Source organism: Eleginops maclovinus, chromosome 20, assembly GCF_036324505.1.
Source record: "Eleginops maclovinus isolate JMC-PN-2008 ecotype Puerto Natales chromosome 20, JC_Emac_rtc_rv5, whole genome shotgun sequence".
Lineage (NCBI taxonomy): Eukaryota > Metazoa > Chordata > Actinopteri > Perciformes > Eleginopidae > Eleginops > Eleginops maclovinus.
Window position 1 is genome coordinate 19,680,516 of NC_086368.1, and position 17,737 is coordinate 19,698,252.

The 17,737-nt window shown below is 38.4% G+C and overlaps 2 protein-coding genes across 3 annotated transcripts in view; one reads left to right on the top strand and one right to left on the bottom strand.

Moving 5' to 3' along the window:
• poc1a (POC1 centriolar protein A) overlaps window positions 1-14,792 on the bottom strand; it is a 32,106-nt gene extending 17,314 nt beyond the window's left edge. The window contains exons 1-9 of one of the 2 annotated variants that reach the window (XM_063911242.1): window positions 14,606-14,792; window positions 11,037-11,121; window positions 10,712-10,883; window positions 10,287-10,466; window positions 10,006-10,113; window positions 9,431-9,546; window positions 7,641-7,774; window positions 3,778-3,846; window positions 2,724-2,870 (exon numbers count right to left, since the gene is read on the bottom strand). In XM_063911242.1, coding sequence (XP_063767312.1) covers window positions 2,724-2,870; window positions 3,778-3,846; window positions 7,641-7,774; window positions 9,431-9,546; window positions 10,006-10,113; window positions 10,287-10,466; window positions 10,712-10,883; window positions 11,037-11,121; window positions 14,606-14,620 — 1,026 coding nt within the window. In that variant the 5' untranslated portion in view covers window positions 14,621-14,792. Of the gene's footprint in view, window positions 1-2,714; window positions 2,871-3,777; window positions 3,847-7,640; window positions 7,775-9,430; window positions 9,547-10,005; window positions 10,114-10,286; window positions 10,467-10,711; window positions 10,884-11,036; window positions 11,122-14,605 lie in introns of both variants that reach the window. The other variant, XM_063911240.1, reaches the window with a different exon arrangement.
• b9d2 (B9 domain containing 2) lies at window positions 11,995-12,905 on the top strand. Its single transcript, XM_063911499.1, has one exon. The coding sequence runs from the start codon at window positions 12,263-12,265 to the stop codon at window positions 12,788-12,790; it is 528 nt and encodes a 175-aa protein (XP_063767569.1). The 5' UTR covers window positions 11,995-12,262; the 3' UTR covers window positions 12,791-12,905.
• Window positions 14,793-17,737: the final 2,945 nt, after the last annotated feature.

Sequence of the window (17,737 nt, forward strand, 5' to 3'; positions counted from 1 at the left end):
TCGCACCATCCTATAAAGTGCTTAAAAAGCTGATCTTGAACATTAGTTGGTAAAAATGTACAACAATTAATTTCCCAAATAAATGATTCAGTCGGGTTTTACACAAACAGTGAAATGTGTTTCAAGAATTGCATGTATCATCTCTCTCCACATGATCCAACTACCCATTTTCTAGTCATCCTGTGAGGCACGTCTGTAATAACAGCTGTCGAGTGGAACAGCTATTAAAATCAATTTACAGTCCTGTATCACAGCAACGAGAGAGAGAATGGCACAATCAGACAGAGAGAGAACATGAAAAAAGGCCCTGAAGGGTCCATGGATGGCATAGAGAAGAGAGGTGTTTAAAGGACATTAAAAGCTATGCACTTACACTGCTCAACTCAATGTTAGAAATAACCACGCTAATGGTACGTGTACTCAGGGGCATTGTTGTAAGGGAGGGGCCGCACTGCTTCACAGCATTGTACATTTGATGGGTGAGCGCTTTCCGTCATAGGCTGCTACTCTCAAAGCATCACTGGCTTAAGACGTGCAAAAATGTTTTATTTATAATATATAACAATTTATAATAATAATCTCAACTCTCTGGTGCAAGGTGCAGAGTTGCACACCTTGTCTTTGTCACACTTGTCCCACACAGCCAATTAAATCAATCAGCAATTAAGAGTTGCTAAAGTGTCATACGTCTTAGTAGTACTGGTTAAATATCACAACAGGACTTTTTCTTCACCTGTTACATACATTTCCAATAATGTGTCTTATGTTATCCTGGATTTTAATATTAAAAGTATAAAAGAAAGACAGTAAGTAGCTGGATCTATACTTCGAGATAGTGAGAGAGACCTTGGCTGTGTCCTTGCTGATGTAAGTAACACAGTAGCAGTCAAAGGGGTTGAAATCCAATCCCTACCCTGAGGTTCCTTAGCCAGCCGGTGACACCATGTCCTCTTTGTGTGTGTGTGTGTGTGTGTGTGTGTGTGTGTGTGTGTGTGTGTGTGTGTGTGTGTGTGTGTGTGTGTGTGTGTGTGTGTGTGTGTGTGTGTGTGTGTGTGTGTGTGTGTGTGTGTGACATCTGACAAGGTCTTTTAATATTTAAACATTGCTAATAGCCAAACTACTCTCAACTTTTGTTTATTTTTAGGTCAAATGTTTTTTGGTATTTTTTGTCATAATGGTAAATTAAACATTCTGGGGTGTAAGGACTATTTGGCTCAAAATAAACTTCTTCTGACTTTGTCCTGACCTTTGTTAAAAACACGATTGAAAAAAAAAGTAGTAGTTTAAAAAAAGTGTTTAGCTGCAGCCATGCTTTCAAACCATGAAGTCCTTGAAGAGATTCAAAATCATTTCCAAATGGACGTATGCATGCAGCAATAACTATGCTCCGATGACGCGTTCATAAAACCAAGCGCCTCTCTTTTTCTCCACCAGAACCTTTTAAATGCAGATTTTATTAGTACCTCATACCTTCTTAGAGAACGGAATGAAAGCATTAAGAATAATCAGTTTTTTTAGGTGTAAAGACAGGTGAGTACACCTCTCACAACACTGTCTCGTATATCTTTAGTGATTCACGGGAAGATACTTCAACAAAGTACTTCACTGGTTAGTTTAAGCAACAGCAGGGCCGAAAGAGCAACCTTCAATACTAATTTATCCGCGCGCATTGTTTGTGTGTATTGATAATCAGTTTTATTAGCCCACTTTCCTTTTGGACAGATTTACACAGCAGTCAGAAAGGGTGTGGTGGGATTAGAGACTCCTGCTGATCTTTTATTAAATTACTGTCATGAAAATGGAGGCGATGCTGCCCCAACACAAGCTGTAGTGTCTGGGATGCTTCCATCTGAATACTTTTATGGTATAACCGACTTTGGCATTTATTGACTCATAATACTGTCCAAGTTTATTGGTTGTCAAATTAAATAAAAACAGTATGAATAAGGGTAGTGCAGCGTCACTTCTGCTGCTATAGCATGTTAGTTAAATATGAATATCTAAAATAAAAACGCTCAAATGAGATTGTATAGAATTAACAAATAGAATAAAAAACATAAGTCAAGTGAGGAGTAACTTAGCATAACATTAACTTAATGGAATTAGTCTATTTGCAAACTTTCATTTTAGTTTGTCAATGCCTCATTTCAGTACGCTGACTTATTAAAAATGGTAGTATTCAATGTTTGAACACAGCTACACTTCAATACTTCTTAATGCTTTTTTACATCTACATTTCAAAACTCATCTGTAGTACAGGAGGAAGTAGTGAGATTAAACATCAGATTAAGATTTCATTAGTTCTAGCGGTCAGAAAGAAAGAAAAGCGTCCTTAATATCAAAATGTAGATGTGGAAATAAGTGAGTATTTCTTGCCCTGCATGCGAGATATGAATGTAGCTTTGGGCCACACGGCAGACTTCAAAGCAAAGATATGCAATGAGGAGATAAGTCCGTCGCACAAGCAGCATAAAATACTGAGAGGGTATTTCTGCACGTGCACAAGTTTCTTTATGTTTATATTTCAACCAGGCGCCACACATGCATGAAAATGGTGCAATCATTTTTCTCCCCCGATAACTTATATGTGTATATAATAAACTGTAGGATGAAAGTTATTCTTTTCAGTATAAACGTTATTTAAAATGTATTATGATTGTTTTTATTATAATTAGCTAAATGTCTTTTTATGCCTAAAATGACTCCATACTTACTGAACTTACCTGGCTGCGGTGCACAGAGGGCTGCGAGGTTAGGGAGGGCTGAGCCGTGGAGCTGCCCAGTGCCTGCAAGCTGGGAGTATCTTTATGGTCCAACCTGAAGTCATCGCTGCCTTCAGCGCAGTCAAAGTTACTCTTCCACACCATTACCTGTAAGACGTATTCAAATCATTCCTGACTCCACAATGATACATCAAACCAATAATCTAATTTACAAATAATTAAATGCACTACATGAATACAGATTTGCTTTCTCTTTTCCAAAGTAAAAGGTAAAGTTCAGATGTTTTGAAGTGAGGTCGAATGTGGTACTTATTCAAAGTCAGTGTATTATCTACAGTAGTTGGCAAAGCTCACAGAATTTATGGCCAAGCAATGAACTGCTGTGGACAGGGGCAGCTGCAAAGCAAACAGTTTAAGTGTACACTAAAACTGCTTTACTTTACAGTGAGACAGTAGTGTACAGACTTTGGTTAGTTCAGAATCACCAAGGTCATACATAGCACTAACTAACCGATCAAGTATCAATTCCTGTGCTCTGTATGATTACTTTTGGTCAATGAAATCAGGAGGCTTTGAAGAGATCATTAATAACTGCTTCATTACCCCATTGGAAATCGGCTGTCTTACAGCAAGGTAAAGTAGAGAACATATTCCAAGAAAAGCCATCACTTTAAAGGATATTGATTTTTTTTAGGTGGCCTTTTCTTGTAGGTGGCTAAAGTACATTTTGCTGCTGCCTCCATGCACAGCAGTACATTGCTAAGTGGCTTGTCGACTGCTTTCTTCTGTAGGTGATACACCGACTATGGCTAGTACCTCCTGAAACAACATTTTAAAAAACCTGCAACCGATAAGTTGTCAATATAATAATAATAATAATAATAATAATAATACATTTTACTAAAAAAGGCGCCTTTCAAGGCTCTCAAGGTTGCCGTACAAGGTACACAAATATACATTTTGGGATGAGTCTATCGGTCGACAGCAAATAATAAGACCATTTATTAATCTAAAACTGGTTCACTTTTAAGGATCACAAAGAATAGGTAATCACCTGCTCATCAGAACCTCCAGAGGAGAAATACTCTCCTGTCCTGGAGAAGGCCACACAGGTCACTGGACCCTGATTGAGGAGAAAGAGGAACAGACAAAATATTATTATTTAATATGATTGGGTCTGAGGATTTTTTTTACTGTTGGTCAGAAAATACATTTGGTAATGTTACCTTGAGCTTTGGAAAATTCTTATGGGCCTTATACACTACACACATACTTAAACACTAGGCAGGCACATTTAAATAAATCAATATTAAAATAATAGTTAGTGACAGCCTTCAAAAAATGAAACAATCCCTGTGACAGTAGTGTAGTCTGTGTGATGAATTCAGACCATTCATTAAACTTCAAACCCTTCATACAGTATAGTGCCTTTGAAACTTATGATTGTATTTCTCTGTCAACCAATCAGCCACGCTGCAGTTTACCTAAGTACAGTTCTGTCCAAAATGACATTACTTTATAATTTTATCCTTTTAGATATTTGTGTAAAATAGTCTTAGCAAAACATGTTTTGTGATGTCACTGTGACCTCTGACAGTCTATTCAGTTCATCCCTAAGTGCAAGCAGAGATATTGCCAAATTGGGAGCTATTCCTTTCACAAAAAGGGTACGGACAGACCAGACAACATGAATAACGTAATTCTACTAGCCAAAAGGACGCTTTCAAAATAATGGATACAACTGGAGAGAACTGAGTGTTTTTCATGTATATAGCTCATAGCATTAAGGAAACTCTTCTGCTTTGAGGAAACAGAATTATGCCGAGAACAAAAGCATGTGTGTAGGAGGGGGTGGGCATGTGGGGGAGTGGCAGAGCAATCAATAACAGAAAGCTGAGACTCAGGTGAGGTGAGGTCAAACCTGGTCAGAGCCAAAAAGGAACACCTGCAAGTGTCAGAACTGTTGCATGCTGTGCGTGTGTGTGTGTGTGTGTGTGTGTGTGTGTGTGTGTGTGTGTGTGTGTGTGTGTGTGTGTGTGTGTGTGTGTGTGTGTGTGTGTGTGTGTGTGTGTTTTTATGTATGTGCCTGGAGCACAGACAGAATACAGCTTGAAAAACTCAGAAATCACACTCCTTTTTTCTTTTTTCAATCTCACAATGCAGAACGGGGTCAACGATAAAAGTCTGAGCCCCCTGACTGTGATCAAAGAGAGAAAAAGGAGAGAACAAACAAGAGAAAGGAAAAGAAACTGCTGCTGGGCAGCAGAAAAGGAGCTGTGCGTCCTGCGGCTGGCAGCCAGACAGGCTGCTTTGGGTGAGGAATGGTTTCCCAGAAGCACCTGAGAGAAGCAGACAGTGTCACTATGGCAACACGACGGCCTGACAGACAGCATGTTCTGTCTCGACTCTGACTAATGCCTGCTGCCAGGCTGGCACTTGCCATGGCCAGACACACACGTGCACACAAGCGCACACACGCACACGCACACAGGCCGCCAACCTGACTGGCTTCCACATGCTGCTCTCAATAATTTAAAGACTGACAAAAACAATGACAATCTTATACTGGTTATTTTTTGGTCGCAGTTATTTCTTTAGAACAAACATTTGTGTGAAATTGTTTCTCGGTCTGCGTCGCAACCGCACATCATGTGGTCTTCAAATGCTTTTAAATATAATCCTAAAAAAGTCCACAAGCGTGAAAAAAAAAAATACAGATTCTTGAGCATGAATGTCTCCAGTTATGATTAAGAAAAGAGAAGAACAGGCATTTCATTGAAAAAGGACCAAAAGTATTAGTATCAGATAGGGTATCAGTATCAACTGATTCGCTAGAGTAACACATTAGGATATTGGAGAAAAATTGGGCTAAGTATATCACTATACATCTGCAGGGCTGCTCAACGGTGTGCAAGCTGGTTCTCATATTTTTTACCAAACAAGCTGGTCCTCAGAATTGGGGGAAAAAAAACATGTTTTAAGATGTGTTTCAATTGAACACGTATTGTATAAGTAATACTAGTAATATTTAGAGGAATAACTCTTACTAAAGAGCGTGCAGTTTGTGTGTGTAACATAGCTGTGAGTATAAAGTTAGCAGTAGCCTTATATCTGTGATGGAGCAGTGCAGTGTGTACAATTTATTTTTGTCAAAACTCAGGATAAGTTTCTATGTCTTGATTTCTGATGATGAAAGGGGCTAGCCCTGAAGGTAGCAACTACTTTGGGCCAGGCTCACTAAGGGTTAGCTGGCCTTAAAAGACGACATCTTTTTATTTCAGTGACCACCTGCTCCTCTTAATATGGTCAGAACAGAAAGACAAATTAAGCTAAATTAGACTAATTCTTCCCAGCCAGGTAAACAGGTAACCCCTGAGGCGACGAAAACAACACATTTGTTCGATCCAACAGCAAACATACTCCCTCAGTGCCTTCATGTGTTTGCATATACAACACATGAACATAGCTCTACACACATACATAAATAAGCCGACACATAAACACAAGTAAACCTACACACCCACACTGAACAGATGGGGGTCTCTCCCATTTTCCAGCTAAGCGACTGGAGAGACAATTAACACCCCAAGCGCTCCCAGCACCAACAGATTGGCGACATCACCACTGAGCCAAAAAGAACAACAACAGAAATAAAGAAGAATGAGATTATGCGAAGACAAATTTGGAGGTGTGAGGCGAGGAGGGGAAAACCTTTTTTTTTTTTTATCTTGACGAAAGAGTGTGGGTGACACAAACAAGACAAAGAAAGGAGAGATATGCAACGTGTACAGAGGGATGGGTAAACAGATGGACCACATGTGGGACCGGCAAGCCACTGATTCCCACATCTAGCCAGAAAGTCAGTCCATCAGCTGTTCAAACAAATAGATAGTCAGTGAGCGACTAGTTTAGACTGTCAACATGAGAGTACAGAAAAGACAGGAGTTAATAAAGAGGTTAAAGGAGTAAAAAGTAGGATGATGACGATGCTTTCCAGACTAGACCTATGTTATGTATTTTGTTGAGTTGTGTACTTACATTGTCCTAAATTCTTCCAACAGTTTTCATATAGTTTTTTTATTTTCAAATCTAGGTAACAATTGATTAATTGTATCGACTAAAATGGCTTGGTGTAAATTGACCATTTATTCATTTCAAGTCACATGTTTTGATATATTTTTTAGATCTTGGACGTTTTTAACTGTATATTTGAACCAGATAAAAGAATTTAGTCATAGAACTCATGTTTTACCGAGAAACAGGATGAGCTAACATTCTGGGCAGCCAAGAGAGGACACATTTTTAAGCAGTGTTTTTTTTTTTTACCAGTTCTAATGTTTGGTTTGGTTTCTTTTGGAGAGGATGAGACCTCTGCTGATAATTTGGCTCTTAGTAAAACCCTCATGATTAATGAACAATGAATAATCGCAACCAGAAGAATTTGACTGCAATGACGGCGAAGGTGGCGAAGACAACAACTCCCATGATCCCATCAAATTCTGTCTTTTGTTATTGTTTTGATAGATTGATAGTGGCGTAAATGTACACATTAGACGTTTAAGTCAGTTAAAAAGGAAAGGACCGAAACCAGAGAGGAGGAGGAAGAGAAGATGAGGAGGACAGGATCCAGCAGAACGGAGGCAGAAACACACTTCTGTTTCCTTCCAACAACCCTAAGATGAGTCATCATGAGTGGGCCGCCCGCTCGCCAGGCAAGTACTAAAATATACCATGTACAAAAAAGGCATAATACACTCACACTCACACACATGTCATAATCAGATATGGACAAAAGAGATGTCTAACATATGCACATAATCGTGCAGACACCAACAGCAGACGGAAATGACCTATCATGATCCTTACTGGAAGGCCTGTAGGAAATCTAAACGGTGTGTGTTTGTGTGTGTGTTCCACCTGGTGTCCATGCAGTGTGTACAGTAGCTTGCCCTCCACAAGGTCCAGTATCTTCATTGTGGAGTCACTGGATGCGGTGATGAGGAAATTACCAGCCGAGTGGAAAGACAAGCTGTTCACCACTCCACTGTGGACTGGAAAACACAAACAAACTTAATGAAAGAACAAACGTTTTGTTACTGTAATTCAAACTGAAGTGGAACCTTCTGCAATTAAAGACAACAAATACCCTCACATTGTTCTTCGTTGAGCTTTACTGTACTTTGTAGCTTTTAATGTTCAATGTTCTGCCAGTTAAATAATGAAGTTTTAAACATATGATTAAACCATGATGACAGTAACCGTGACTTGTCCATCCATACTATAACAAGGTATGTTTCTTTCCCTTTTGTCTATAAAACTGCACCTAAGAGGAACATTTCTGTGATTTTACAGCACCTAAGGGGCATTGTTAGAGTTCAGCGTCTTGCTCAACGACACTTCAGCCGGCCAGATGTTTGCTAACATCGTTGCCTGGATCCAATTGAAGTGCACTGGTGCTGTATATCATAACGCCTCAGTTGCTGTGTTACTTGACAATGGCTTAACATCAGGTTTGCATTAGCACAGTATAGAAGCCTGAAGCAACTGATCAAAACTTCCCTGTACCTGAAATCAATCCACCATGTGGTAACTGGGTTCTTGATTGAGACAAACGAGAAGACATTTGACTAGCAACGTGGTCCCTCTGTTGGCTACAAGATGCTATGACATGTATAAGATAAACTGCCGCCTCTCGCTGTAACTGGAAGAAAAGCTGCATCCAACCATACTGAGAGCAGGAGGGTGTATTCTTTGGGTATGGCTAAGATTCATGAAAGGATGAAGAGCAATGTATACCCCCCAATCAAATGAAAGCAAGTCAAAAGCAAGCAAAAACAATAGAAGGAGGAACTTAACATACCACTTATTACCGATAATTCCCATGGGTATAACAGTAACAACACCACATTTAAGACACAATGTTACACTCTGGTGCAATTGGTGATTCACTACAGTGAACACTGTGGAAGAGGAGGAGAAATGAGAGGAGAGGGAAAGCTTTTATCTTCATGCCCCAGCTCCTCAGACACAGATGTGATTATCCATTATTAGATCTCACAACTCAAATCCATTTAAGAGAGCTGATGAGAACAATCAGACTGACAAAGAGGCAACAACATTTAGCTTATTGAATATGCAAGGATTCTTCATTACCACTTTAGTCGTGAGCTTTGAAGCTTCATTTTTACTTGGTGTTATTTCAGTAGTTTGCTATGTTTTTCACCGTGTTTAAAGGTGAAGCTTAACTCTTGCTGTACTTTGAGTCTGGGGGGGACTGGAGGACAATACTTTTACTGTTTGCCTTATAAAACATATTTGTCTCAACACTGGGCAGCTGATTTACTTTGGTACTGATTCAGAATGTGATCAAATCCTAACAAACGCCTGCGTTGTTTAAATATGAAACATCTATAATAGCTATCAGGCATTAAAAGAGGCTTTACTGATTGTCTTGATCAAAAAATATAGTAACTGCTTACATCACATACAGAAAAATATACCAAGGGCCACTCACTAAAGGTGACGTATACAGTATTGCTTAGTTATAGACTTAAGTTATAAGTTAGCAAAATCAATCAAATGTAGGTAAATTCTCCGTGATAATTGAGTATGCTTTTAGAAAAATTGTAACAATTGTAACGTGACCTTGCAATTACGTTATTATAAAATGTAATACTTCCTTCATATGTCTTTTGAGGCGCCTTTACCTTGGTAATGCTGTAGCATCTTGTGGGATCTGATGTCCCAGACTTTTACAGAGTTGTCAGTACTGGCTGCAGCTATACACGTTCCACTGGGATGGAAGTCCACGTGGTTTGCATAACTTGGGAGAAAGAAAAAACAGGACATTCAATAAATTGATGTCTTTGGCCAAGAATTGACAGTACTTCAAATGTATTATTCCAACAGGTTAATTCAAATAATAGGGTATGTTTGATCTTGAAACATCCAACAGAGAACATTTTCTGCTCTTTGAAAATGTTTTATGCAATTCAAACATACTCTACAATAGAGGCTTGTAGCTGATGCTTTAAGAATCTTAAATGATTGAGTAGGTGTTCAGTGCCTTGGTACAAAGAATTTGAGCGAACAAATGGTAATGGAATGTGTCACCTTGTTTGCCTAAAACAGTTAATAACAGTTACTAATAATGGTTGAAAACATTTTAAAATGTGACAAAATGATATGGGTTGTTCTTATTTCTTCCCTCACTGCAATTCTTTCTTCCGCACACATCAGAACATTTCTTTCTGCTGTATGTTTTTATGTGTCAATTCCTCACCCAGCATGTTCATAGAAAGAATGAATGCACTCTCTACTGTTCTTGTCCCACAGCTTTATAGTCTTATCGTCACTGGACGACACAATCAAACGATCGTCTGGAGAAAACCTGCAGAAATGTATTGAAAATTATGTTAACAAGCAATGTTGCATTCAATCGAATACAAGTTTTTTGATGAAGGAAAACTGACAACAATGTTGGTGTATACTGTCAATTATATTTTTTTAGAAAGAAATTATTAAGAAAATGTGTGTGTTGGTGTGTGTGTGTATTTGTCGTACTTGGCACAGCGGACCCAGTTGATGTGCTGGTTGAGAGAGAAGAGAAACTTTTGTCTGTGGACGGTCCACACTTTGATGGTCTTGTCATCGGAGGCTGTGACCAGATTCTGCCCGTCAGCAGAAAAGTTGATGCTGCGCACAGTGGCAGTGTGCGCCCTGAAAGCTGTTGACTCAGCCTTCCTGTGCACACACACAAACACCAAGACAACACTAACTTTAAAAAAACAACTGTTAAAAACAAGTGAATGTTCTGAAATGTGTGCCTTCTTGTGTGTTGGCAGAATCAGGAGATTTAGTAAACTGTCTAGTATTGTTTTCTTATTAGTCATCATCATTGTTCTTTGTGGCAGATGGCTAACGTGATACAAAATAATGAGATGATATAAATGTACTTAAATAGAAAAGGTGGAATACTTCAAACTCACAGGCTGGGCACCCAAAGACGTGCTGTCTTGTCTCTGGAGGCAGATGCAACCAGGTGGCCAGAGGGAGAAAACTGAACTGAAGTGACAGCATCTTTGTGTCCATCAAAACGATATGCCCTCATCTGAGGTTTCATGTTCCAGATCATCACACTTGAGTCCATAGAGCCGGTGGCTGGAAGAGCGAGCACAGTGTGTAAACGGAACACGTTTGGATGACGATGCAGAAAAACATATTACACCCTGAAGCAGCAAACAAGGACAGCATATTCTCTGACCACAGACTGATAAACACACACAAACACATAGAGTAATATTAAACAGTTACCAATCTGTTTCATGTTGCAGTTGAAGTCCACACTTGTAACATTGTCCCTGTGACCCTTGAAATGTCTCTCAAGAGTTGGATCAGACTAAATGGGGAACAGAAGGACAGATTATAGAAGCCACATTTTAAAGATTGTGAGCACTTGTTTCAAAGTATTTCTTAAAAACATTCAACAGTAGTGGAAGAAATCACATAATCATAGAGCAAGAGATGAACGTACAGCTAGTTCTATGCTTTTTTAAATGGTTGTAATGATACTACACATTTGATATAAAACCAAGAAAATGAAAATACAGCTACATACATTATGTTGCCAATAGTATAAGGACATCAAAGCAAAGTGTGTGCTCACACAAATACAAGCATTTTCAACTTTTAAGGAGTTATTGTTAGGACTATGTTAAATGTTAATGTGTCTTCTATAATAAAAGCCAAAACAGCATTACTTTTACTTTACTACAGAAATAACTAATTCTGAGAAATAGTGGTACAGCAGCTAAATTAAAAAGTATGAAAGAGTACAAATATAGAGAGGTTTACAGTGATTAAATGTCACAAAAAATGTTGTAACTTATTTATTTATTTATTTAAAAACTTAACAGTGCATTTTCTGCAACATCTATTATAACCGCTGGGCGGTGCTGTTTAACTTTGTTTCTAGTCTCTAAGACCTGTTTAATGTCAAAGAAAGCAAGAAATTAACAATCGTTTGAAGCCTGAAGTTTAATTTAGCCTTCAATGGTTATTGTTAAATGGTTGTTTATGATGGATGAATATGAAGCAATTTAGATGTTTTTTCAATGCGCAGATATTATATTTTAAACGACGTCAAACAAGGAAATGCGTCAACGCAACGTAAAGCCTCATCATAATGCCCGGCGTTCAACCTGTCAGGCAGCAGTTTTTGAATGTGTGGAAAAACGAAAAAGATCTCCATATTAGCAATTTTTCTGAAATTGTGTTTGAACAACTGACATTACTTGAGCAACGCTTGGACTCAAGGCTCTAAATGCTACTCAAGAATGCCGGATCTATCTGCATCGTGACAATAAGTGCTGCCTTAGAAACTACACTCTGGGTAAAATAAACATCCCTTCCAGCAGGCTGAGTTACCAAGGAGACGGGGGCTGTGGCGCTAGTCGTTGCTATCCGGTAAGCTAGCCGTTAAACTCCGGAGGAGGCTGCGGAGGGCCACGCATGGTTTTGTGTACGGGGACATTTGTAGCATGGCAGAGCTGCACATCATAGGCCAAATCGTAGGAGCCAGTGGTTTCCCACAGAATAGCTTGTTTTGTAAATGGGGAGTTCACACGGGAGGAGCATGGCGTCTTCTGTCGGGCTTGAAGGAGGGTCAGACCCAGGTTGATATTCCCCAAACAGGAGACATGGCGTACTGGAGTCACCCTATCGATGTGCATTACGCAACTAAAGGACTCCAAGGCTGGCCGAAGCTTCACCTCCAGGTGTGGCACCAGGACTCTTTCGGCCGCTGCCAGTTGTACGGGTACGGATACTGCCACGTCCCGTCCAGCCCCGGACATCACCGGATATGCTGTGCGACCTGGAGGCCGCTCGGCTCTTGGCAAGAGCAGTTGTCCCAAATGTTCGTGGGCGGGGGACCGCAGCTCCGCAGCCCGGACCTGGTGTACAGCGGGGCGGACAGATACAGACTGCACACCGAAGCCATGGGCACCGTGGAGCTGGAGCTTGGCATCATTATGAGACACTTTGACAAATATGGCGTCGAGAGTTAACACGGTTTTAAGAAATTGTGATTGTACAAATTGCAAACTGAGATCTTACACGTTTTTACTAGCGTTTTGTACTATTGTGTTCATTGCATTTCTTTTTTAGCTGTTAAGTAACCTTTGTAAATAAAGATACTATAGTTCTAACGAAAGTGTTCCCTTGTTGTTATATCCTTGTCAGACTCTAGTCCAATGTCAACTGAGATTAGCAAGTGTTATTGGATGGAGAGTGTGTGTTAAGCAGCTCATCCACAGTTATATCACTAGACATTTCCTAGAATGTAATCAAAATGTTATGTTGAAATTATTTTTGACTAAAAGAAGAAAGACCCCGATCCCTCCAACATACTACACCACTTAATTCCATTTTTTAAAATTGTATTATGTGAACAGATTTTTCTAAATAAGGGTAACCTTGATGGACATTCTTAAGAACACACAACTGAGTGTTTTTTTGTATTTGTCATGAGGCCAATCAACACAAACATTGATTTGTTAGAACAACATAAAAGAGCAACACTGCACTTTAGTTTTTCAAATGATCCAAGTCTTGACCAAAGACTGATGCAAGCTGCTGAATATATTCAGATAGGGAACTAGCAAGAACATACCACCTAGATGGGCAACAGGATTTTAAATTATTTTATTATATGGTTCTTAATGGGATTTATGCATGGACCTGATGATGTGACATAGAATATAATTTAACCATTATATTTTGTTACTCAGGACTTGACTTCCATACGCAATTTTATTTATTGATTTATTTTCAATTTTCAATCAATCCCTACGCTAACTTAAAACTCACAACTTTACATAACATTTCCAGTAATAGGAAGTGACTAACTATGTTCTATCAAGTAGTATTTCTGTACAACTTTGAACTTCTTGAGCTTCATTTGAATACTTCCACTTTCTGATACTTATGATTCTTCTCTTGCTCAATTCAGATGGAAATGCTTGACTTTTCACTCAACTAGAAAAATCTGATACCTTAAATGACCAGTCACTTTGCACACAGATTCAGATTGGCAAAGTTAGACACATTAAATACGATTTGTTGTTATGCATAAGGATAAGCCTTAACCACCAGCAACACGATGTACACAGTAATGTAATGCTTCAATAATTATACAATTACTATAATTGTAATTCTGATGTAGGCTATTCTGTATCAGAGTACTTTTGGTACTTTAGCTTAATTCCATTTAGGCCTGAGCAGTGGTGTAAAGTAACTAAGGTGATTTATTCAAACACTATCCTTCAGTAAAATGATGAGGGACCTGTACTTTACTTAAGTATGTATATTACTTCTACTCCACTACAATTCAGACGTAATTCTTGTACTTTTACTTCACTACCTTAATATAGTGCCTTGAGTTATTTTGGGGATTTTGTTTAATGGTGTGAAAAATAATCAACATTTAGCCTAAATAAGACTTTAGTTACACCTGGAGTGAAATTGAAAAGCTTCCCTTCAGCATACAAGAAACCTTTACCAGCTTTAATGCATCAATCTCACGCATCAATATATATTATAAAGAAATTGGCAAATTTGCATAATGTACTTTTACTTTGGTATTTAAGAATGTTTTGATGCCAATACTTTTGTACTTTTACTTGAGTAAGATTTTGAATGCAAAACGTTTGGTTGTAACAGACTGGTATTACTACTTTTACTTAAAGATATTAGTACTTCTTCCACCACTTCACATTGCAATAAGGTAAATGTGTTTAATAGAGAGTTCCCACATCATGTAGCTGACAGCAAATATAGTGAAGCTACAAACAAGGAACCATCTTCAGCTAACGTACACTCACCGTGGCAGAAGACATCTTTCCTGATATCAGAGACAAACAGCCGGTGAGAGCGACAGATACTACCGCAGACCGAGTTTGACTGAATGGTAATTATTTAATAAGGTAATCTGAGACAAACAGCAGTGTGTTGTTAGCCCACTGATCGGCTAAAGTTAGCTATTAGCCGGTAGTTGCTAACAACAACACTGTTCAGTTTACGCGCCGCGATTGGGCGCTGATTTCTTAAAGGGAAAGTTGTACCATTAATATCGTTTATATGTAAAACTTTAACTTTGCAGCGATAATATTTTTCAAGTATGGAGGAAGTAAATGCTTCATAGTTAGTTAATGAACAGTCAATCATTGATATTACATTAATCAATTTAGATATTAGAGTGAAAACTTTCTTTTTAAAGTGTAGTGACGCGCTGTTATCACCAGGGGTCAGCAGTGTAGCGCCGATGTGGTGAGGAGATGGAAAAACAGACCGTTTTAAAACCAATTGATGTATTATATCTTTGAGAACCTACCCTAATGATGTTGTATTTAAACAGCGAAAGTTGGTCTTGGAGAGTTCTAACATCAATATATACCACACAAAACACTTGAAAAATAAATAAATAAACAATATTATTTTTATTGCATAGTGCCTAACCAAATCAACTTTATGCTGACTGAAAAGAGGTAGGCTGAAGTCCACTACTGTTCATACTCAGTTAAAGAGTTGCTATTCAAGAACTTTTAATCGTAGTATTTTTTTTAAAGTGCTTAGTGACGTATGAAAATAATCTCTGATGAAAGTTCTCTGTTCTCAAACATCAAGTAATAAGCCCCTTATTTTAAGTCTAGAGCTTTTGGGCCTCTAGGAAATGGTCTGCCTTTCCTGGTTAGTAATCAATCCTTTTGTATCAACTGTGCAAACGTAACAAATGTTGACAACATAGTTTACCTAATTGAAAAAGCTCAAACCATGCAATTTTACATTTAAAACATGAATGTTATATTGTTTTGTTTTTTTGGAGTAGCCTGGCAACACCAGAAGCCTAATCATGTCATAACCCCACTGTACGCAAACAAACACTAATTTAAGTTTGAAATGTGGTATTTCAAGGATAAATCAATTTAAAAATTACCAAGTCAGACCAAATATTCAATGGCAACACAAAGCCTTTGTCTAATCAAATCCCCTGTGGGCTGTCTCAGCTCAATGTTTGCTTCCTCACACAATTATTAATACCACGAACACTTTCATAAGTCTCCTTCCTGACCTCATATGACCAGCTGTAATTATGTTGTTTTCCTAGTATTTGAATACTGTAGTGTCATGTTTCTGTTTTAAGATATATTCACAAGAACATGCAGACAAGAAAAGAGCTGTTTATCTACAAAGTTAGTACAATTCTCAAAGCAATGCAACATTTACTTACATGTACATTAAAGGTATTAAGCGGATGCTGATATTTAAACAAATATACAAAACCTGCTGAACTTCTTCATATAAGGCTGTCAAGCTAGCATAATCCTGTCCTTTTATAAAGATAATAACTTCCTTTTACTCATTTTACAAACCATATCACGTATTAGTAAAGGGTCACATGTCCTGTCTGTTGCAACCTGAAGATGTTAATTTTGTTCAAGCCAAAATAGTCAGGAATTTCCCAAACATACTGTAATGTAATACAAACAGGGAGTAGTTTTGACAAATGTAAATTCCTTTCTGGAAGATTTGCATTAATAATTTCCCCTCCCTCTGCCACCCTCACATTGGTTCTAAATACATTAAAAACACCATCAACTCCATCTAGTCTGTATGAGGCACACCCACGGGTTTATATTGTCTTTGCTTTATTAAATAAATTAAACACAGCACGCTTTGCACTGCAATGCAACCAATCAGGAATATGCTTACTTGATGGGAACACTTCACACTTAAAAAGATATGCAGAGGTAACACCTACTCAGGAAACTCCAAGGTGAGCAAAAGCATTCCTGAAGTCTTATGTAATAATATGATGGAGAGCAACTTTTCCCCTTTTATTTTGACTTAAAAGTTTTACCTTATTGACTTGAAAGTAAGAAATAAAGCAAGTCACGTAGAAATGGAGCTGCAGCAAATAAACTGATTATCTTTTTTGTAACTCGATTTGTTCCAGTAATGAGAGGAGGAGGAAGGAGGAAGAGAAACGGACACATTACCTGGAATACATTTTTAGAACTGATTGTGATAGATTAACACACCTAGGTATCCCCCCCCCCACCCACACACACACACGCACGCATGCACGCACACACACACACACACACACACACACACACACACACACACACACACACACACACACACACACACACACACACACACACACACACACACACACACACACACACACACGGAATCTCTCCCATGCTAAGAAGATGTTTCAGGAACACTTCAAGGTCATAAGGCTTTAAAACAAACTTCTTGTATCTGTGCCCACAGCCATTGTGCTAATTGTTGTTGGGAAGTAGGAATTACACTTGCATATAACAATGGGCTTGGCCAACAGACACACCATTTCCTTTGCTAAAAATCTTGTTCGTGTTTTGTTTTTCTTGTATCAGTTGATTCCACTATATGAAACCTCCAAAGGCCTCTATTCTTATCTCCTTTACTCTCAACTTTCACCAGGAGCCATCTGTAGTTTACGACTGCCATTGTAAAGTCGTTTTGTTTGTCAAAGTGCATGAAAAATCCCTTGACGTTTTTGAAAATGTGCATGTGTAAATGATCAAATAAATAATATAATATTTACATATTAGTCTATGTGATCATAGTGTCTTTGTGACATGTAAGGGGAACCAAGTTTCAAAATGACTGAAATGCAATACAGATACAATGCGCTGTTATCAAGTGACCGTCTCACTAACAATAAATATGTCAACATCTTGATATATTGAGATGCTTAAATTCCCTCCTTTATTTATGTTCCTCTCTGTTGCTGGCAATTCGTACCACAGATTAAAAAGAAAGGTGACATCAACCCAAAAGGTAACCATTATTATAGACCTGCCAGGCTGAGGTTCCTGGTAACAGAAAGTCACTTCACAAAAAAGTGTGAAACCATGTGTGTCATGTGATGACAGCATGTCCGGGTTGAATTATGTATGACAAGA

Bases quoted from the DNA above. Each gene is read 5' to 3' on its own strand.
- b9d2 (XM_063911499.1), top strand. From the start codon at position 12,263: ATGGCAGAGCTGCACATCATAGGCCAAATCGTAGGAGCCAGTGGTTTC.